This window comes from Berghia stephanieae, chromosome 9, assembly GCF_034508935.2.
Source record: "Berghia stephanieae isolate SIO BIC M18660-M18661 chromosome 9, UCSD_Bste_1.3, whole genome shotgun sequence".
Classification (NCBI taxonomy): domain Eukaryota; kingdom Metazoa; phylum Mollusca; class Gastropoda; order Nudibranchia; family Aeolidiidae; genus Berghia; species Berghia stephanieae.
This window is the reverse complement of record NC_088368.1, coordinates 7,988,436-8,010,773: the sequence shown is the minus strand read 5'-3', so window position 1 is coordinate 8,010,773 and position 22,338 is coordinate 7,988,436. Positions and strand designations below refer to the sequence as shown.

Sequence of the window (22,338 nt, the reverse complement as noted above, 5' to 3'; positions counted from 1 at the left end):
TGTTAGAGTCATTTGTGTGCAAGCTGTATGGCAAAACCTCATGCACAAGTGTCAACAAAGTGAGGTATGACATAGTTCGCCAGCGTTTCAAAGGAAAGAAAGGTACCATCTCATGCAGTGGTGGAATTGATCTGTGTCAGATGCCTCCTTGTAGTCAAGTATTGTCACTGCACATATCAAGAGCCAACTTTCAAACTCTCATTTGGAGGAATGCAGTGTGCCAGAATCCTAGCATTCCAAAACCAGAGGATAACGGTTGGCAGAGAAATTCTGCAAATGAATTGGAAGTACAGTGGTTCAAAGATGCTTTCATTCCAGATGAGTTGCAGGAAATTGTGTATGAAGAAAGCTGCACCAGTACTGACGAAGATACATATGCCGAGGATGGTAGTGATAGCTTAGTTTAGATATGACACTTCATGAGATTACTGACAAATTGTTTCAACTTTCTGTGAATCTATATAATATTTACAAATTGAAAGCTTGTGCACATAGTTTGATAGTATATTCAATTTCCTTCAGTTTGATACCCAATTTGCACATATTTGAATTAATATTGTAGTCTCCAGAGCCTTTGAAAGAAATGTTGTCTCTTTTTTGCAAGGGGACACAACTCACTTTTTTCAAAGGGCCATAACTCTCTTAAATGACACTTATTTTTACGGTAACAGTGGAATTTGTATGGCCAATAATTTCTATTATTTGAAAAACATAGTGGCATAAACTCCCAAAGGGGGGGGAGGGGGGGGTCCCAGTGGCCTAAGCACTATAATAATATGCCAGGTATATACAGGGGATGCCACCAGGAGATTTTGAAAAAAAACAAAAACAACACTTTTACACACATGCTAAATGCATGGATTCCTAACAATTATGTGGTAGAAAAGCTGATAAATTAAAAAAATATTATTATTATTATTATTATATTTCCAAGTACATCTATACATCATAATAATACTACAGTGCAACTCGGGAGTAACGAGATTTAGCCTTTAGGCGCTCGGCATTGGCCGCATGCTTATACGTCTGCATGTGATGATCGACAGATGACTTTCTCTGATGATCTAAAACGATGTTACATGCATCACAGAAAAGTTTCGTCCCAGACACATAAGTTGTCTTTAGAAAGTGTCTATGTCGGTTCCGGGCTGTTGTCTTGGAACCATTCTTTGCTGAATTATTAGACATCATGAGCGATTTGTTTACAAATAATATTCAAAACTTCATAACTATAATAGTACACAACAGAGAGATAATTTACAAGGAAAAATGTCATCTCAAGAAAAAAGGTATACTGTATTTGACTGTCTCCCTCCCAACTAAAGACCCCCACCAGGATGAGGGAAAAAATGAGCAATCTTAATCCAGAAAAAGACAGAGAGCAACATGGAAAGGGGAAACAGATAATATAAGTGATAGAAGACACAGCACATGAACCCTCTGCCCACCTTGGGAGGCTCGAAGACGCGCCAAGAACCCCCACCTCCCAAAGGGACAGTCAATTTTGTAACATGTTGGTTATCATGTCTATTGTCATGTGAGTTGGAATGGTTGTTGTTCTAAAAACAGACTCTCCTAGTGTTGATAGTGCTTGCGCCCTATGGCTGACTCATTTATTACTAGGTACTTACTACATATCTGTCATCTTCATTTTTTGCGGCCGCAAATTGCTATTTGCGGCCGCAAATATCAGGGCGATCTGCAAATTTCCCAAAATTGGCAAATCGCGTGGCAAATTTTTTGGGAAAAAAAAAAGAAACGAAAACAAAATAACGAAAAAAAAAGTGCGAAACTTGAGAAATGTTGCAGCTTTGCCTGGGCCCAAACCAAGGGAAGCTACTCTCTACGGATAATGATCCTTTAAAATCTTTGTAACAACGCTATCTGTCATCTGCATTTTTTGCCAAGTTGGGGCCTAAAAATTGCCAAAAAGACCAAAATTTGCAGAGCAGAACTAAGCCTCCCGTTAATAATTAACACGCTATATGAATGGAAAAATAAATATAAAAGACATTTTATTACACTTAAAGGAGGCTGCATTTATTACTTGCCACACTGTAACGCGATTTATGCGCCCAAACTTTCAGAAAATCACACAGACACATTCTGTGGAATAGAACACTTATACTGGCGAACTCAGTGCTGCACACTCCGTAAATCCCTGTAAAACAAAACAATGATTCCAGTACCGGACTCTCACAGTACTGGGCCCCAGTTTCTCAATACATCTGGTCAACTCATGCTGAGGAAGATGACAAAACTCAGGAATTGCAGTGTATGTAGATACACTGCGAGGCATAAGAATAAGAGGAATGTTCTTTGGACTGAAAATGAAAATCCTAATATCCTTCAAAAATTCCAAGCCGAGTTGCCCCTCAACGGACATTTCTCAGTTTCGCATCTTTTTTTTTTTTTTTTTAATTTTTCCAAAAAATTGCCAATTTTGGGTAATTTGCCAAAATTTGCGGATCGCCCTGATATTTGCGGCCGCAAATAATGCAGATGACAGTTAAATGTAATAAATTGTCTTATATATATTTTTTTTCTGTATCGCGTGTTAATTTTTACTGAAACGCTTAGTTCTCCTCGGCAAATTTTTTGGCAAATTTCTTGGCAAATTTTGGGGGTTTTTTTTGGCAACTTTTGGCAAAAAATGCAGATGACAGACAGAGAAGGGGGGGGGGGGGGGGGGGGGGGGGTGGGAGGGGGGGGAGAATCTAGTTCTGAAGTGAAATCTAATATAGAGTACGGAGAAAAAAAAAAGTAATACTAATACATCCATTACAAAATGAACTCAGAGACGGACAAAATTGAGGCTAAAATAGAATTTTGTTGTCATTTGTGGCCAGAAAAACTGCAGAGACAGATCTATTATATTTTATACTGGCAAAATAATATCCTTGGTTCTCAGGATATATATTGATACATACAATTGAATAAATACAAAGAAAAGAATTAAAAAGTGGAAAAAAAATTATGCCATTTCACAACCAAACATCAGAATATTGTGTAATTACTGAAATGAGGGAGGGGGGTGGGGGTAAGAGGAGATAAACGGTGTATGTTGGTAGGTATAGCAAGTTGGTGAAATAGTAACAAATTAAATTATCATTAATTTGACACAGTCATTATCAGGCTAGACGGCCAAGTGAATGAGAAGGTTTTACAAGATGCGATTTGTGTAGGATATGATGTGATCGGAGGTCTTTGAGGGTCTTAACTCACTCAATACTAGAGATTTTTGTTACTTTTAAAAATTGGAAAAAATGTATTAAAAATGAGCATGTACATAGTTTTATTCAACTAACATTAACATACAAAAATTAAGAACATAATCTTTGATACTACGCCTATAATTTGTCTCAGAAGAATGTAATAAATAGGCATGGGGTAAAAGTAAACCCCAGGTATAGGTACTACGGATATAGTCAGTGTGAGGGTTGAGTGAATTAACTCACTCAATCCTAGAGATTTTGGCTACTTTTCAAAACTGGAAAAAATGTATTAAAAATGAGCATGTACATAGATAGTTTTATTCAACTACCATTAACATGTAAAAACCAGAAACATTAGCTTTGATATAATTTGTCTCCTCCTCCATAATTTGTCACAGAAAAATGTAATAAATAGGCATGGGGTAAAAGTAACCTGGGTAAACTATGGATATAGTCAGTGTTAGGGTTGAGTGAGTTAATGACTAGCGATGTCCGTTGATCTTTAATATGTCAAATAAGTCTCTCATCACGATCTGCCAGTTTGTCCAGAGGAATCTCCCCACTTTTTGCAACACCTTCCACTTGTGATGGTTTATAACGACCTTGTGTCTTCCTCTTCCGTTTCCACTGCCACAACAAGTACAGTGATAGCATCACCATCAGAAATAGAACTAATAATACACAGACTGCTATCACACCATCGCTCACTTTAGCTGAAGAGGTGTCATCTTGCTGAAACAAGGCTGTTTCACAGTGCTGACCTGACAAATCAAAAAGAAGAAATGTCATTTTAAAACTTCAGCAAAAAAACAAGAAAAAACAACAATTAATACGAAGCTTTTCATGAATGAAATAATGAGCTTGCATAACTGTCTATTTTGGTAACTGATATTAGTAATCCTCTATTTAGAATGAACATCTATTTTGCCGTATGCTAAGAAGCAGGTAAGCTCAATCATCATCCATCTTAGCTCAGGCTAAAACTCTTTGCCAAGAATCCTATGTGATATAATCTTAGTTACAATACTTACAATACAGAGAAGTGTTCGAACAAAAACAAACCAGCAAAAAAAAATTAACTTCACAAACCTATGGGACAATACCAAAATCCGAACAACAGATTTACAAATGTGAGACAAGTCTCTATGAATGGAAAAGGTAGCTCTTACTGATGCATTTTGACGAAGGCTTACAATATTCAGCAATAGTCATACTTGAGTTCGTGTACGAGGACTAGTACACAGGGGAGATTATTGATACAGTAGAACATGAAAGTAACGTACTCGGAAATAGCGAGTAAAATCTAAATCCCCGTTTTTTTCTCTTATTTGAGTCAATAAAATTAGCATGCAAGTAGCGAGTATGAAAAAGAGGTCAACTCGGAAATAACGAGCATTTCCTGCCCCAGCCTAGGACTTCGAACAAAGTAAAGCAAAACACCAGACAAGAGCGATTTAAATATTTTTAGCCTAGCTTCTTTTCTTTTCTTATTTTTCGTTACGAGTAATATTACATAGTAGCCTAGTCTGTAGTAGTACATAATAGGCGAAACAAATTTGGGGGGGTTGGGTGTGTGTGTTTGTGTGCGTGTGGGGATCAATTATTCACCCAATGTGGTGACACGCGACGCGCGAGGTAAGCACTGGCAGCCAACATGTCAACATGCCTCACTTCGCAGCATCGGTCAGCGAGTCGCATTCGATCAGCGAGAGAGGGGAGCGTGGAACCATCATTTCAGTAGATTGAGTGATGCGCTTGCTTACCTCATCAAACATGCCTATTGCATACAAACACTCGCACACACACATACACGAAATCTTGATGGAAATGGAAGGGGCGGATCAACTTCAACCTGTGGCCATCATTACGTAGTTAACGAAGGCCGTGTTCAACCCCGCCCTCACTCCACTTTATCCACACACAGTCATTTGCACGCACGCGCGCACAAACACACACACACACAAACACACACACACACACACACACACACACACATTGTCTTTCCATATTTTTGTACGGCCGAGTGACCTTTCCTGGCAACTCGGGAATAGCGAGAACTCGGAAATAGCGAGTAATCAGGAGTGAACCCGTCGAACTGGATATGCCAACATCCATATTATGTGGTCGGATAAGACGATGGCCAGGGGAACCGAGAAAAAAATCGACTTATCCGAAAATCAACTTAACCGGAGTGTAACCAAATGAGCAAAAACGCATTTGAACAAAGCAACCCAATCTAGAATAAGTATGTCCCTTCATATCGCGCGGTCTCTATAGTGGTCATCAGAGGCTCCTACCCCCAATAGCCCCATTGAGGAATCAGAATACATAAAAATCGGAATTTGAGATAAAAAAGCGGAATCAACTTACTGTTATCGACTATGACATGCTTTGCAACAGAAAATGTAATAGACAATCCAAAAGTACTCAAATTATTAAAAATAAAAAATGTGTAAAAATGTACAGATTGTGTAAAGACTAAGAATGGGGTCAAATAATAATAGAGAACACACAGGTCCTGGCCGTCTGAGAGCAAAGCATTGAATGGATGGATTTAACCTTGTCAGGACCCTCCCCCACACTCACACCTAATTAAGCAAACGCGCGTGCCGGCACACACACACACACACACGGACACAAGGCTAAAATTAAATAGGGAAAGAAGCTCACCGTACTCAATAATATTATTACCGATTGAAGCCAACATATAATATTACCAAGGTCATTGACCTCACGAATTGGAGTCACAATAATAATAATAATACTTCGGTCAACCCCCCTCCCAAACATATAATAATATTATCCGACATCAGCAGCACACACTTTGAAGGGACTAATCATACACAAAATGTGTGTTGATTGACCATAGGAGATGCTGACGAAATAATTCATAGCTCACTTTTTTTTCACTAGAGATTTTTTTTTTTTTAATTTTCCTCGATGTGAAAGGTGAAAAGCGGATTTTTTGCCTTGAATGTGGAATGTATACCAATTAAGTGAAATTATTCCGCAAAAAGCGGAAGGGTAGGAGCCTCTAGGTCAAGGTCATGCTTCTTGTAAATTGTCGAGACAGAAATAGCTGGTATGCCAATTTCCTATTCGATGACTTTCTGTCGCATGCCAAACTTTCCAAATGCATCGAATCTTCCTTTTCCGCGATAGGTTTGCCGTTGTAGTTGTAGACTTGACTTGAATTCTTCTTGATAAAATTGATACTAATTAAGAGGGCCATTACATAGGATGGCCTGGGATTAGAACCAAAAATATCTTGAACTTGAAGTTGCGACAATGTAAAATTTGAGATGGAGAAATTAAAGTTATTCAATACTGCTCGTGTACATTGAACACGGACGTCAGGCAAAGCACCTACATCACATCGATGTGCGCCAATCGTTCGCGGATAGTCTTAACCACTTAAAATTCTTACTGGTAGCTTTTTTCACTAATGGAAATACTTGTTTATTTGTGATTTGATTGTAGTCATGAGTGATAAGAACATCGACTTAAGCGACATCGACTTATGTGGAGTTTTTTTTTTTTTTTACTGATGTTATATAGGAAGAAGGGGGAGGGACCTAGAAAAAAAATCGACTTGGGTAAAAATCGACTTAGGCAACGTCGACGTATCCAGAGTGCACTGTACTTGAGTTCGTGTACGAGGACTAGTACACAGGGGAGATAATTGATATTCAGTGTCCCTCACTGGATATGCCAACATCCATATTATGTGGTTGGGAAAATGTGAGCAGGAGCATTTGCAAATGCTGCCTATGATTTAATTCTTGGTTGCAAATACGTTTATTTTGTTCTACCTAAAGAAACCTCTAAAATTAGCATCAGTGACAAGTACCCAACAAAAAACTTTGAGATTGAGTCAAAAGAAACATCTATCAGATGGTAACAACTTGAACAAATGATGTATGATACGGGGTAACTCTTGATAAACATTGTAAAATTGTAAAATGGTATGGTATAGTTATAAACCAGTGGCATAATATAGCCAGACAAAAGTCTATTACATGAGCCGCCGCCCCCCCCCCCCCCCTCCCAATAAAAACAAATTTGTCTCCAATTGAAAGTTACACCAGAGTGAATTTCCTATCAATTACATTACAGTCTGATGCAAATCTTTAAATATGTTTTGTCAGAGTAAAATAATTGTGTAGATAATCTCAAGAGAACCAAAACTCGCTCACCAGTGCGTCCATCTTGACACTGACAAGTATAGGAACCAGCGGTATTGACGCACTGTGATCCACTGTGACATAAATGGTTGCCATCTTGACATTCATTGTCATCATATTGACAACGATGACCGTGGTATCCAGTGTCCTGGCAGAGACAGGTCACACTACTGACGCTGGTATCACTACCACTACCACTGCCACTAATTAACACGCAGGTACCGTTATGAAGGCAGGAAAGGGAGGAACAACTGGATGATGGTTCCTGAAATGATATAATTGTTACAAAGAAATGCAACAGTAAAAATAATAACAACAATAATAATGATCATAATAATAATAATAATAAGAAGAAGAACAATAATAATAATAAAAATCATAATAATATTAATAAAAATAACAATGATGATGATAATTATAATTATAATAATAATCTATAATAATTTTTTTTTAAAATAGGGTTGGGGATCAACATTGCTCCAAACAGCCAACGCGAAATTTTTATCATCAAGCACAGATTTACTGGCCAATCAAAAAATTATTAAAATATTTTTTACAGACATATACGATTAAATTGCAAATCATCTTTTTATTTTAGGCGAATTCTATCACCCGTTGACTCGAATTAATACAAAAGAAAATCTGCTAGGTTGTAATACTCATTCTTTTTTACCTTTGACTTTCATTGTAAGTATAATTGATTCTACGTAATTCTAGCATATCCACAACAAAAACTGATGATGTAATTTTAAGTCTCTCTTGAGCTATCAAGTAATAATAATCTCATCTGCAACAAAAAATGATAACGTAATTTTAAATCTCTCTTGATATTACCAAGTAATGATAATCTTTCTAATCTATTCTTTTAAAAAATAGAGTTGGGGATCAACATTGTTGCGTAAAGCCAATGATAAATTTTTATCATCGAGCACAAAATTACCAAAAATACAATACAGTAGTATAAGTATGGATAAATAGATAAAATAGATAAAATTCCCTTTATTCATCCCATAGGGGAAATTTTTCTCTTGGGTCTATTCCAAGGGAAGACTGGAATAACCCAGGCATAAGCCACAGTGCAATGCCGCAAATTGAGCTAGGGTGAGGTAACTTGCTCAAGGCCACACAGCGCAGTGGCGGGTACGAAGCAAAGACTGTACCGCTGAGCCACGCTGCCCCCTATTATAGATGACTGCTATTCCTTATAGCCTTTATTTCTCCGAAATATAACAACAACAACAATAATTATAGTAATAATAATAATAATAAAAAAGTACTTCTTCAGGGCCATGAAGCCCATTGAGTAAATGCATTATTCGCAATTCAATATTTCAGCATTTTGGGCTAAAATTTGGCCTCTGCTCCAAATAACAAAGATTGATATCAAGCAGCAAGCGGATTTCATATCCATGACCTCAGATGACGAAAGTAGTTTCACCAGTTTCACCATGCAGGGCGTGATCCTCATCGTTAAAACCCATTAGCAGAAATTACTCATCAGATTTCCCTGATAGTCTAAAATTAGACTGACATGATCATGGTCGATTACGATCATCGTGATTATGATCTATTATTAGGCTTTGGAGTTTCCATGAAAAATAATAATATAGGGTATCAATGTTGACAGTTGAAAAACTGAGAACTGAAAATTGTTAAAAGTCTGAAATCAGACTATGGGCTGAAAATGTACAAACCTGTCATGGTTTTAATTGAACGAGAGAGAAAACAATTCACAATCCCGAGCAGAAATATTTATTTTACCATGAAATTGAAGGGATAAGGGATGAAAGGAGGGGGCAAGGGGGTGGGGGGAAGAGGTAAACGTGAAAGAGAGAAGGGTCGCTGATGACGTAGAACATTGGGAGTATCACAGTGTTTTAACCCCTTAAAGAGGCTGATCTTTTTTTGTTTCAGATAAGTTTCCTTATATCTTTATTATTGTTAATGGAGAATAAACTGTTTCCATCAAGAGAGCAGTTAAGAGTATTGTGACTCAAATTTCAATTATCTATAATTGCATTGCCGTTACTTGTCTTTTGATAAAAAAGGTAAGATCTGGTGATGGGTCAAAGTAAAATAAAATTTCGCCTTTGTAGGGTTACACTGTTTTTGGGTTTTACTCTTTCCTAAAATTCATTTTTTTCCTCCTTTTTTCAATTCAGTATTGCTGATTGCCGTTTTCTTTAGTGAGGTAGGAGTGTCACAGGATGGTTGACGGTGCAACTAACCCTTTACCAGTGACATTCAATGCAGAATAAATCATTTACACCAAAGGAGAAGTAAGAACATTGCAACTCTGGCTTCAATGAAATTATAATTTCCTTGCCGTTATTTGTCTTTTGTTGGCAACGGTAAGTTCTTCTTTTAGGCCCAAGTAAGATTGAAAATCACCTTTGAAAACATGGCTTCTCTGTTTCTTTTTCTTTTTTTTTTCTGACTGGCAGGTGGCGCTGTACTTACACGCATGGCATGCACACACAAAACAATACATCTAAGTTACAAAACAATACATCAAGGCCTTGCTTGTGCCATGCAAACCAAACTGAGCATCTCCATGCCATTCAAATCAATGTCAGAGTATGTTCAATAAAATTATATGCAAATGAAAGACTAGAAAAACCATAAACTTACCTGACAGAACTGACCCGTGTATCCTGTCCCATCACAGACACATGTGTATTGTCTAATACCATCCTGACAAACACTCCCATGCTGGCATCGGTTGTTGACACAGTCATTGATGTTGTCAGAACAGGTTTTGCCGTCAAAACCTGCAATAATGGAATGGCTGGAATATCATAATTATCATTATTGATCTATCACATCTATATTATATTGTGTAAGGATGATTGACCATGTCACCTAACACGTCTCCATTGAGCACATGTGGGACGAATTGGGGAGACGTGTCAATAAACGCACTGAAGTTCGAACTATCCAGCAACTGAAACAAGCACTGAAAGAAGAGTATGCTGCAGTATCCAACAACAAATTGCTACAATTACACACTAAATGCAAGTCAGATATAAGTATGCATGGAGTCAGATAGGGCTCACACAAGATACTGAATTAAAAGGTTAGAAAACAAACCGGGTTTTGGTTTTACCTTTTGCATTTGTTTGCTTTCAAATTTCATCATCAAATTTGTAGGGTCATTTTTTCGACCCTCTGTTTGTCTTTAGCTGTTCCATTCACAATGGTGTTTCTAATGTGTTTCCTGTTCTTTCATTTGATACTTTTTTCACCAAATTTGAGCCGCTCATTTTTTAAAAATAAACCATTATCGGGTGGCAACTTAATTGTGACACACAGTATATATTTCAAGATTACATTAGAGTCCTGACAGCCCACTGACTATCTATCAATCATTGAACCATTGGTGTTCAGCTCATTTTAATTATAGAACTTCAGTTTAAGTGTTACCTGGCTCACTTTTCCCCACTTTTCTTACCCTCAAGTAATGTTAAATTGATCGATGGAAAATTTATAAGTAGCATATTAATGTCAAAAATAGAAGTAGAGATTGAAGTCATGATAAAACCATTGATCTAGGTATCAGTCACCTCATCAACAAGCATCAATTGAAGACCACAAAGAAGAAACCTCCCCCTCAAGAAATATTCATGTAGACATCTATTTAATTCTATATTTCTTTCATAGCATTTGAGTTATTCCATAGCGAAGCATAGGGAGTCTACTAGAAACCTTTAAAAAAATGTTTCTAAAATTGGTGCCAGTTGTTGGGCTTCAAGTTTCAGGCAGAATATTATTAAAACCTGAAGATTTCAGACCTGACCTATGTCCTTTGTCAAACCTAATGGACTTTATCCTGATTTCTGAATCAATAAAAGGGTAGAATGTTTGCTTTCTACCCTTTTAATAGAATGGTAGTCTATTGCAAAATGATTTCACAAGATCTAACAAAAATAGCTACACACTCATTCCTGGGGAAACAGGGCTTAAAAAAACTTGATTAAACAATGGAACACATTTAGTCCCATTGTTTGTGAAGCAAGTAATCTTCTCATTGAGTAATCATGCTTCTGCATAAACAAGAAACAATTAAGCAGTAGAATGGGGATTAATGTTAACTCATATCTATGATCAAGTCAAGACTTTTCACCTTAAAGTTTCCCTTAATGTCATAACAAGATTTTTTTTAAATAAAAAAGTAATATGACGAAAAAAATTATCATGTTCCAAAACATATCTCTAACCATTTCAGTGTGAATACTTACCTGTTCCATCACAATCACAAGAGTATCCATTTAAATCACTATTACACACTCCTTTATTTAGACATGGCCCACTTTCACAGTGGTTTTTGCTTTCACCACACAAATCACCAGTCCATGCTTGGAGACACTGGCATTGGAACGATCCAACCTTATTCACACATGAACCTTAAAAAATAAATATTGTTAGACAAGTCGAATAATGCTACTTAAGTAACAATAGTTTCATTTCTAGGGAAGACAAAAAATATTATTCTGTTATTACCTTTTATTTAAATATCTAAGAACACTGAAATACTATAAATCATATTATGAGATGACTCAATGAGACAAAGCACCATTCTTCAATCAGACCTACCACTTAAAAGCTAAGTTTCATAATTCTGAATGGCTTTGTTTCTAAAAAATGTTTTATTTAAAAAGTATCACAGAGAAAATAATTAAAAGCATACATGAGTTGGAAATACGTTAGTCTGATCAAGGACAATACTGAATTGCAATGCTTATCTCTGCAAATACTGAAACATGAAATAAGTAACAGAAAGTAAAATAATATACAGGCTTATGAACAATGCATTTAGCTTAATTTTTGCAGTAAAAGGATACTTAATATTTACTTTTTACTCCGCACAGCACAATAATGTATTGATCACCAATAAAAATGTAAGTTGGACATCATCAGATCTACCGGCCGAGAACAGTCTAGGGATCTAACCCTTTGTATTTACTTAGGCAAAAATTAGCATGTTTTGTGAAGCCAAAGTCAAATCTATATGATTTCTGCTTCTCATATCATTCAATTGTTTGTTCTCCTCTGTTCATGAGTCATGATGGCCAGATAATCTTGCTGTCTATTGTTTGATTGTCATCTTTTGATAACATAATGTGCAAATAATTTGCTCTTGAGACAAGTTTGTTTTTTTGTGGGTTTTTTTGTTTGGTTACATTGGTGGGATCCTCATGACTTTCAATTTTCAAAAGTTTTATTTTCGGGTAGCGGTTGGGGGATAGTCATGGTTTCTAGATTTGGAAGACATTTTGTTTTTAATGAGCAAAATTTTCAAATGAAATTTAAATATCATTGATAGAAAATAAAAAAACAAAAAACAAACTGACAGCTTAAAATAAGACACAAAAACCCCTCTAAAATTCTTTCATAGACACAAAAAGAAATGAATGGCAGAATAATGAATTAATCAAAGTCCATCCTTTTATCACCATTAGTTGCCTTGTAAAGGGTGACCTGGCCTCGCAATTACAGGGATAGGTGAGGAGGCATTTAAAAAGATTTTGTCCAAACTATCAATAGTGCATTTTAAAAATAAAAGTTATTGGTAATTGCTAACATCCAATTGACATCTTTTTGAATATGGTCATGACAGGAAAAAAAAAATGACAAACTGTTTTTGGATTTCAAATAATAAAATTTATAAAAAGACCCCGCCTCCCCAAAAAAAACTCCAAAAACAAAAATAAAAATAAAACAATTCTCAAAAAAAAAAAACAAAAAAAAAAACAACAACAAAGAATAATCTTTGAACACCTCTTAAAGAGTAGTCCATTTCATTACTACACTTCTTGAGAAATTGCCTGACAGAACGGGTTGTGGGACAACTGAAATCTCCATATCCCTGACAAAATGGGAAACCCAACTAATTAGGATGATCTTGGTGGTACTGGACATTTCTCGGAATTGTGGTGTCCCACTGCAGTAACATTGACTTCTCTTAAGTAAGTCCATCTATTGATAGTACCCTTAGACCTGTAAATGAGCTCTATAAAAATTGACTGAAAAACTTCTTCGTAATCGTAATTCGTCGCGGCGGAAAAATCCAAAGAATCGAAATGAATAGTAAACAGCAAGCTCGCTTGAGCAAAGCAATGACAGAAAACTAATGTGCGTGGTAATTAATTAGGCTACTTACCATTGTTCCTTATAATTAGGTACCCAATCAGTGAAGAAACTAGAAACGGTCAACCAGTTTGTTTATAATGTGAGGCAATTGAGATGAACTGTAGCAATCCCAAACTTTCGATTTGAAGGTGTCTACATAACGCACTGCCAGCTTTCGTATTTTACTTCTTTCATACTTTTACTTCCCTCCAGATAAATGTGGTCAATTTTGGCTTTGACGAAACAGTGAAATTTATCGCTCAGCGGCTCAGTTAAAATTGACTACCATTGGGATCACGACAGGTTTGGAAAGAGAAAAAAGAATTTCACGAAGGCTATGTGAAAAATACACTGGGATGTGTTCAGACACGGCAATTCTAAAAAGTGTCGCTTAGCTTTGGCAATATATCTATCGTTAATATAAACAGCCCATGAGCTATGCGAAGCGCTGTGGAACATTCCTAATTACTTTACGGTCATTCGACTAAGATTCATGAACTAGTTCTTTCTTTCCTTTTTTAAAATATTTGAATTTCAGGAATTGACTGATTTCAGTTAATTGACTGAGAATTTACAGGTCTATGCCCTACATACCTCCATTAAAACAAGGATTTCCAAGACGACACTCATCAATATCCTCCTGACATCTATCGCCTTGATATCCTGTATCATCGCACTCACACCTAAAGCTGCCTACAGTATTGACACAAACACCATCATTAAAACAAGGGCTCGATGCAGTCAAAACACATTCATCTATGTCCACTGTGCACTGAGTTCCAGAGTAACCTGTACCTGGGAACCAGAAATAGGCCAATCAATAAAAATATTTACTCAAAAAGAAATATAAAAATAAAAATGTTGCCAAACAGAAACTTTTTTGCCATTGTATTGGCAATTCTATATAGAAGCTATTGGTAATACCATAACTAATATAACATTGAAAAAAATTGAGAAATCCACAAAGGGTTAAGAGATGTTTTAGGAGTTTATGGAAACTTCAAACACCTTTAAATCATATCAGCACCGAAGAAAATAGAGATAAACACACCAAACAGAACTGTAAAGCAAATGAATAATTTATAAATGCCAACCCGAGCCAACCTATATAAAAGCAAGACAAAGGGAATAGTTGAAAGCAAGAACAGAAGTAGATCCTAGCAGTAATCTATGTGTGCCCAGCCTGCAATTGGTCTTAGGCAAACAATGGAAATTGATGGTGGGCCCATTCAAATACTACAAAGCAATACCAAAGATAACTTTAAAAAACAACCCAAAGTCATCTCATTCCAAAAGAAAGCAAAATTACATAGAAAAGTACAAACCTACAGGGAGCTGGGGTTGAAGAGCCCCTTCAAATGGTCCTGCAGAGGTGAGAAACCACTATCTCCTTGCATATTAATAATAATGCTTTGCTTTATAAACGTAACTACCTAACATTACTTGGATCAGCAAAGAATTGAATCGTGCTCCCTTCTTTAAAAAAATGATACAATCAATACGAGTGCAGGTTAAAGCTTAGAATTACCAGAGCAGTCACAAGTGTACGACGGTGATAAAAGGTTACAATCACTGCGCTCCAAACATCTGCTTCTCTGACAGTCTTCATCATGCCAACCACAGGCAATGACCACATCCCCACAGCTACACACACCTCTGTAACTACACACTCCTCCATGATGACAAGGCTGGGTATAGCATGCATCCACTATCTCATTGCATCTTGGTCCTGAATACCTAAGTATATCAATAATTAAATCATATTAAAAAACAATATACAAAACATACAATTCACCATTTTATTCTAGTACTGTGTCATAATGAACCGGAGGCTGATCATTGACTTTTATATTTGAATTAGGAAATTAAACTTTATAAGTATATAGAGAGTAGTGTTTATTCAAATATGAAATATTCTCTTGTGAAACAGTTTAACCCATTTATGGCAAAATTCGATTTTACTTTGATCCAACACCACCAGAGTTGTTTTCCATTTTCATCAAAAGATAAGTAATGGCAATGCAAAATTATAGCTGAATTGAAATCCGAGTCGCAAGCATTGTGCAGCACCCTCAGTGACACTCCTATGCACTACGTCATCAGGAAATCCATCTTTTCTCTCATCTTCCCCCATGCACCGTCGTTTGCACATTGAGATGTCTCTAATCCACCTCATGAGAACTTACATTAAAACAACATTTCAAAGTGCTTGATGATTTCATATCAATATGAAAATTGTTTTTTTTTTCACAATCTAAATGGAAAATTATCATTTAAAAGCTCTGTTGTAAGGCATGTGGAACAGACTTTTCTTGAAGTGTGAAAATGATAAAATCATGTTATTGCTACACTCTATGTGAGGTTTTTGCAAATTATCATCCACCTGAGTTAAATAAATCATAGCTATTAATTCACAATTTGATTGACAGCGGCTGGGGTGTAAAATTAATCTAACATAACCCTTAAACAGTGCAATTGAATTTCTTTCAATTTAAAATGTCTACCATTACATATATTGATTATCTGGTTGTAACTGCAAATAGAAAAATTTTCACCAATAATATAGAGCAGTAATTTTGCAATCAGAGAGCATTTACTATGTAAGATCTCTGTTGCAATGCAACTCACATCACTTTGACAGCTTTCTCAGAAAAAAACAATGATAAAATATTAGGTCAGAGTTAAATAAAATCCACCAGTAAAGGTTCAAAGCAAACTTATCCTCCTTTTTCATGCCAGCTGCTCCATAGATTGAGTCAATGAATTGTACATGACAGGATGAAAAATAGGTTTAAAACAAATGATATGGATATCCTCACCCAGACAGACATTGGCATGTATAGTTGTTGACAGCATCAATACAAACACCACCATTAATGCATTTGTGTTGAAGACAGTCATCCTTATTCCTTTCACACAATGTCCCTGGTGAAAAAAAATGAGTGGTAGTTATTTTTTGAAAGAAGATGACAGGAATGTAAAACATGAAAATGGGATGTGTGTTTCTGTGTGTCAAGTTTGTGTCAAGTTAAGTTTTGTAGTAAAACTGATGGTCACATGGAAAAGTTGTGATGGTTACTCTGTCATCAAATATAAGATAGATATAAAAAATAACAGTGTATGAAAGTTAAAAGGGACTCGTACAGTTACAATCAGTACATTCCAAATGAAGTAAGTAAAATCAAAGTTCAAACTTGGCATTTGGGATATCAAACTTTTAATATTCTCTATCCAATGGTAATGTCAACTTTAACTCTTTTACCCCAAAACACTCCTTTCTTGGACATGGTTGTAATGTTTGAATGGGTATTAAATGATAATTTAATAATGCAAAGATGGATGGTTGAAGATTAAAGTTTATTGATAAACATGATGCAGAGTTGGTTGCTGCTTGCCGGCAGGATACAAAGATAACCAAAAACAAGAAGTGAAAGTGGAAGACTGGAAGTATTGAAAGTGAAAGTAAATTATAAAACAGGGGATGTAATTCATTAAATTAATTACTTGGAAACATTACATCACTCCCCTTTTTAATAAAGAAAATGTAGTTGATTAATTGATATATATACAACAACAAAATGTTTAAAGATAAAGCAGGGAAACTGAGTTGAATATCATATAGTAGCAATAATAAATTGATTCACAAATAAATTGCAAACATCTTGCAGTTATGTCTAGATCAGGAAAAGCAAAGTAAATTAATTGTCCCAGACATGATGATGTCGTATACTCTGATATTGTTCCAATGATAACATAGATCTTTCCTCCTCAGGGTGAAATAATAGTAAGAATAAGATAAGTTTAATGATAGTGGTACACTGCTAACTTGAGTATTTGAATAACTGATAACACACATATTATATATGTATTAGGTTTTTATTAGAAAACCTTCCAGACACGGGCACAAGGTTTTCACATTATGGTGTAGTGGGAACTGATGTCATGCCAAGATTTTAAGACTAAATCTTAAATATAGTTTTTAAATGCTTGTAGTTATCACTTTAATGAAAAAAAACCTTCCAGACACGGGCACAAGGTTTTTTATTTAATTATTCTTATCCACCATATATATATATATATATATATATATATATATATATATATATATATATATATATATATATATATATATATATATATATATATATATATTATATATATATATATATATATGATTAATATTGGTTTCAACTTTTAACACTACGTATTGAGTATTTAATTAAGACAATTAATTATTTAGTACAAAATCGTCAAATTTTTTGGGACGACGAATGTTGCGACGTGGTCTTATCGGGGGACCATTTGTTACACAATTTTCGGGTGATGAATGTGCAGGTGGGAAATGCGGTAGGGTATTGGTATTTTGGGTAGTGTTGTCTGGCGAGTCTGGATCGGGATGATCTGGTTCTATTTCAGCAGTTGTTGGTGGTCGAGGCGACTTTTTGAAGAAGCTACTGTTGCGAGTAACTTGCTGTTGACCTCTTGCAGCTGTGATCATGGATCCTTTCTTTTGGGTTATAACAAGAGGTTGTTATTCGTATGGGGGGTCGCGTTTTGTAAGGTTGTTGTGTTTTAGGAGAACGGGATCGCCAATTTTGAGCTCTGAAGGCTTTACATATGTTTTGTTGTCAGCGTAATGCTTCATTTTGGCTTTTTGGTGGACGTCTCGTTCATGCAATGAGTTATCTTCGAAGGATTTGGTGGTTTGTGGGAGCCTTGTTCGAAGTTGTCGGCCGAAAAGTATGGTTGCAGGAGCAACGCCTGTTGTGCAGTGTGGAGTTGATCTGTATGATATTAGAAATCGGTACAGTTGTTGTTTTAGCTGTGGAGTTGGGGTATTTCGGAGTGTCTTTTTGACCGTTTTCATGAATCGTTCAGTTTCGGCGTTGGCACGAGGCCACAATGGGGTAATTTTGCGGTGTTTGATGCCCATGTGGTGACAATAGTTGGAAAAGTCATGTCCGTTGAAGGGAGGACCGTTATCAGTTTTCAATGATTCCGGGATGCAGAATTCTGAGAAAATTTTGTCCAGGCGGGGAATAACGCTGTGACCTGGAATGGAGTCGAGTATTTCCACGATGGGGTAGCGGGAATATTCGTCTGTAACGACCAATATGTACTGGCCATTAGGCAGATGACCAAAATCTGCTGAGAGTTCTGTCCACGGGGCTGATGGAAGCGGGGACATTTGTAACGGTTCGCGTGTTGTTTTCGGTGTAGAAATTTGACACAGCATGCAGTTGTTTACAGTGTTCTCTACTCTGCTCTGCATGTTTGGTATCCAGACCTTTTCCCTAAGTAAGGATATAGTTTTGACTATGCCTTGATGTCCAGAATGTGCTAGTTTGATGGCTGTTTCATAAAGCGATTGTGGTAGGACGATTTGATGACCCTTTAGTATGACAGGGAGTTTGTCTGCAATGGCGAGTTCAGAGCGACAGAGATAGAGCGTTTGAATAAGCTTTTGGTTGACTTCTTGAGAATTGGTGTACCAATTATTGGATCGTATTGATTGGATAACGAGCATTAGGGTTTGGTCTTGTGATGTTTTGTGTGCCACTTCTTCTAGGGTCATGGATTTTGGTGTGGATGTGTGTGTGAGGTAGTTAATGTATTCTTCGGCTATGGTTTGTTCTCTACAGCTTTGAGAGTGTGTGACTGGGTGACGACTTAAAAAGTTGGCAGGATTGTCAAATCCTGGCCTGTAGCAAATGGTGAAGTGGTATGGTAGCATGCGTAGCATCCAGCGTTCAATCCTTGGCGATGGCCTGGCTTTAGGATTTGAAAAGATGGTGGTAAGAGGTTTGTGATCGGTGTGTATTTTGAAGGGTGATCCGAAGATGTAAATGTGAAAATATTCACACGCCCAAGTTATTGCGAGAGCCTCGCGTTCTGTTTGCGAGTATCTCTGTTCGGTTGGTGTAATTGGGCGGCTTGCAAACTGTATAATGCGACCGTCTTGAACAAGTACTGCCGATATCCCTATGGGACTTCCGTCTGTATAAATATCGGTTTGCTTGTTTGGGTCAAAGTAGGCTAAGGTGATTGCTTTGCTCAGAGCTGCTTTTAGAGAGTTAAAATCGGTGGTATGGATGGTTGTCCACTCCCATGGGACGGTCTTTTTGGTGAGTCGGCGCAGATTGTGTGTGAGTGATGCGTAGTGTGGAATATGGTGTGCACCGCAAAAATTTATCATGCCGAGTAAGCTACGCACCTCAGAAGCATTTGTGGGTGTAGCGAGGTTAAGAATTGCTTTGACCTTCTCATGGCTTGGAGTGACTCCGTCTTTGCTGAAGGTGTGTCCAAGAAATTCGATTGACGTTTGGTTGAACTTGCACTTTTCTTTGTGGATAGTGAGACATTTTTCTCATAAGCGGTGGAACAATGCCCGTAGGTTGGCGTCATGATCTTGTTGCGAATTGCCAAAGCAGAGGATGTCATCGCTGATGTTAATGACACCTCGCAGACCGGTGAGTGCTTGTCTGATCTGTTCTTGAAAGATTTCGCTTGCGGAATTTACTCCAAAGAAAAGACGGCGGTATCTGTAGAGTCCTTTGTGCGTGGCAAATGTTGTGATGTATCTTGATGCCTCGTCTAATTCAATTTGGTTGTATCCTTGATTCAGGTCTACTTTGCTAAATATTCTCGCTCCGGATAGTTCAGTTTTTAGCTCGTCGAGTGTAGGTGTCGCGTGATGTTCACGTTTGATGGCTGTATTGGCAGAGCGCATGTCCACACATACACGCACTTTACCAGGTTGCTTGGGTTTTGGCACAACAACGATAGGGGATACCCATGGGGTAGGGCCAGTAGCTTTCTCGATGACACCCCGTTCTTCATCTTTGTTGAGTTGTTTTTCAACGTCTTGGCGGATATGAAATGGAATGCGTCGGTAATGCTGCGCTATAGGTTGAATGTTTTGGTCTATGTGTAGTTTGACTTGAGTGTTTTGCAAGCAGCCTAGACCGGTAAATAAGTCTGAAAACTCTTGTACGAGAGCACTCTGGTTTGATGAGATATGATTGATGGTGTCAATCAATTGCAGATCACGGCATGTTTGCCACCCTAAGATGGGGCGTTCATTTCGATCGACGACGTAAATAGGAGCCGTAGTTGATGTGGTACCATGTCGCAGTGTAGCATGGAAGACGCCCAACACAGGAATGTGTGAAGGAGAGCCGTATGCTGAAATTCGTTTGGATGATGTTTGTAGCATCTGTTTGGGATTTAACTTGTCAAAGTCAACCTTTGCTAAGAGATTGATCGTAGCACCTGAGTCAGCAAGAAACTGAAATTCATGGTCTCCTATCGAGACAGCGAAGTGAGGAAGGTTACTTCCCTTGTTTGTGGCAAACACGTATTCTGTATCGTTGTAGTTGTATGTGTCGGTGGTGTTGAGACGATTGACTGGAGTGTCCGAGTCTGAGTCTGAATTTATGACGTGGACGCGACGCCTTAGGTTGTGACTTTGACCTTGTCTTCTGTCTGAGTCTGAATTTATGACGTGGACGCGACGCCTTAGGTTGTGACTTTGACCTTGTCTTCTGGAATGAGATTGCGATTGAGAGGCTGGTCTTGATGACGTGTTGTAGTAGATTTGCATACCGAGGCAAAATGATGCAGTTTGTTACATGCACGACATGTTTTGTTTCGAGCGGGACAGTGGTTTTGACCTCCAATGTGTGGCCATTCACCTCCACAATTGTTGCATTTGCCATGATGATGACGTTGATTGCGGGGTAGGGTAGATCGTTGTCTTTGATTATTGTGATTTTGACCGAAGTTCGTATTGATTGCGTTTACAGGAGAATCTGATGCCATGAGCTTTGCCTGGACTGTGGTTAGTTGCATGGTGCGGGCATATGTCAGAAGGTCAGCCAAACTAATGTCTGGACTGGATAAACCTTTTTCACGTACTTTTTGCGATTTACATCCTGATATTAGCTGCGATTTAATTTCGGCATCCGCGTCGTGGAACTGACAAGTGAGAGATAACTGTTTCAGTTCTGCGTAGAATTCCTCGATGTTATCAGATGACTGGTGTGTATGTCGAAAAACATATCGTTGGTATTCCCTATTGCTTTGTGGGCTAAAATGGTTGGTGATTGTATCACAAAGTTTTGAAAAGTGTGTCTCATTGCCTCTTGGAGTTAGTTGTTCTTCAGTGAAGGTATCAACGATGTCATTGAGTTCGTCACTGGCAAAGGTGAGTAGCAGTGCTTTTTGTCTTTCAACGGACTCTATTCCGTAGCCAACAAACAAGTTTTTCAAACGAGAGACCCACTTCTGCCATCTTACAGCTCGACCTGCTGATGCACAGTCGAATGTTGGGTAGGTAGGCAAGCCTAGAGAAGCCATTGTTTACAAACACGATTTTATTGTGATGAACTATAGGTTAAGCATTTGATAAAATACTCTATTTGAAGTAGTAAATACTTGCGTGGATGTACCCTCTCGTCGCCAATGTAATGTTTGAATGGGTATTAAATGATAATTTAATAATGCAAAGATGGATGGTTGAAGATTAAAGTTTATTGATAAACATGATGCAGAGTTGGTTGCTGCTTGCCGGCAGGATACAAAGATAACCAAAAACAAGAAGTGAAAGTGGAAGACTGGAAGTATTGAAAGTGAAAGTAAATTATAAAACAGGGGATGTAATTCATTAAATTAATTACTTGGAAACATTACAATGGTTGTATCTAATAGTGGTCATCATCTAATAATCAACATCATGAAAAACTTGTTCCTCAAATTTAACAGAAATTTTACTATTAAAAACAACCCTTTAATACATCTTTGTCTTATAA

General features: G+C 37.2%; 1 protein-coding gene across 1 annotated transcript in view; it reads right to left on the bottom strand.

Annotated features, from left to right (window-relative positions):
• Window positions 1–3,527: 3,527 nt before the first annotated feature.
• The window catches only part of LOC144979616 (uncharacterized), a 70,840-nt gene continuing 52,029 nt past the window's right edge, over window positions 3,528–22,338 (bottom strand). Inside the window, exons 26-32 of the mRNA XM_078926414.1 lie at window positions 16,348–16,453; window positions 15,057–15,265; window positions 14,123–14,323; window positions 11,638–11,802; window positions 10,031–10,170; window positions 7,412–7,664; window positions 3,528–3,976 (exon numbers count right to left, since the gene is read on the bottom strand). Of these exons, the coding sequence (XP_078782540.1) occupies window positions 3,726–3,976; window positions 7,412–7,664; window positions 10,031–10,170; window positions 11,638–11,802; window positions 14,123–14,323; window positions 15,057–15,265; window positions 16,348–16,453 (1,325 nt within the window). The 3' untranslated portion in view covers window positions 3,528–3,725. The remainder of the gene's footprint in view (window positions 3,977–7,411; window positions 7,665–10,030; window positions 10,171–11,637; window positions 11,803–14,122; window positions 14,324–15,056; window positions 15,266–16,347; window positions 16,454–22,338) is intronic.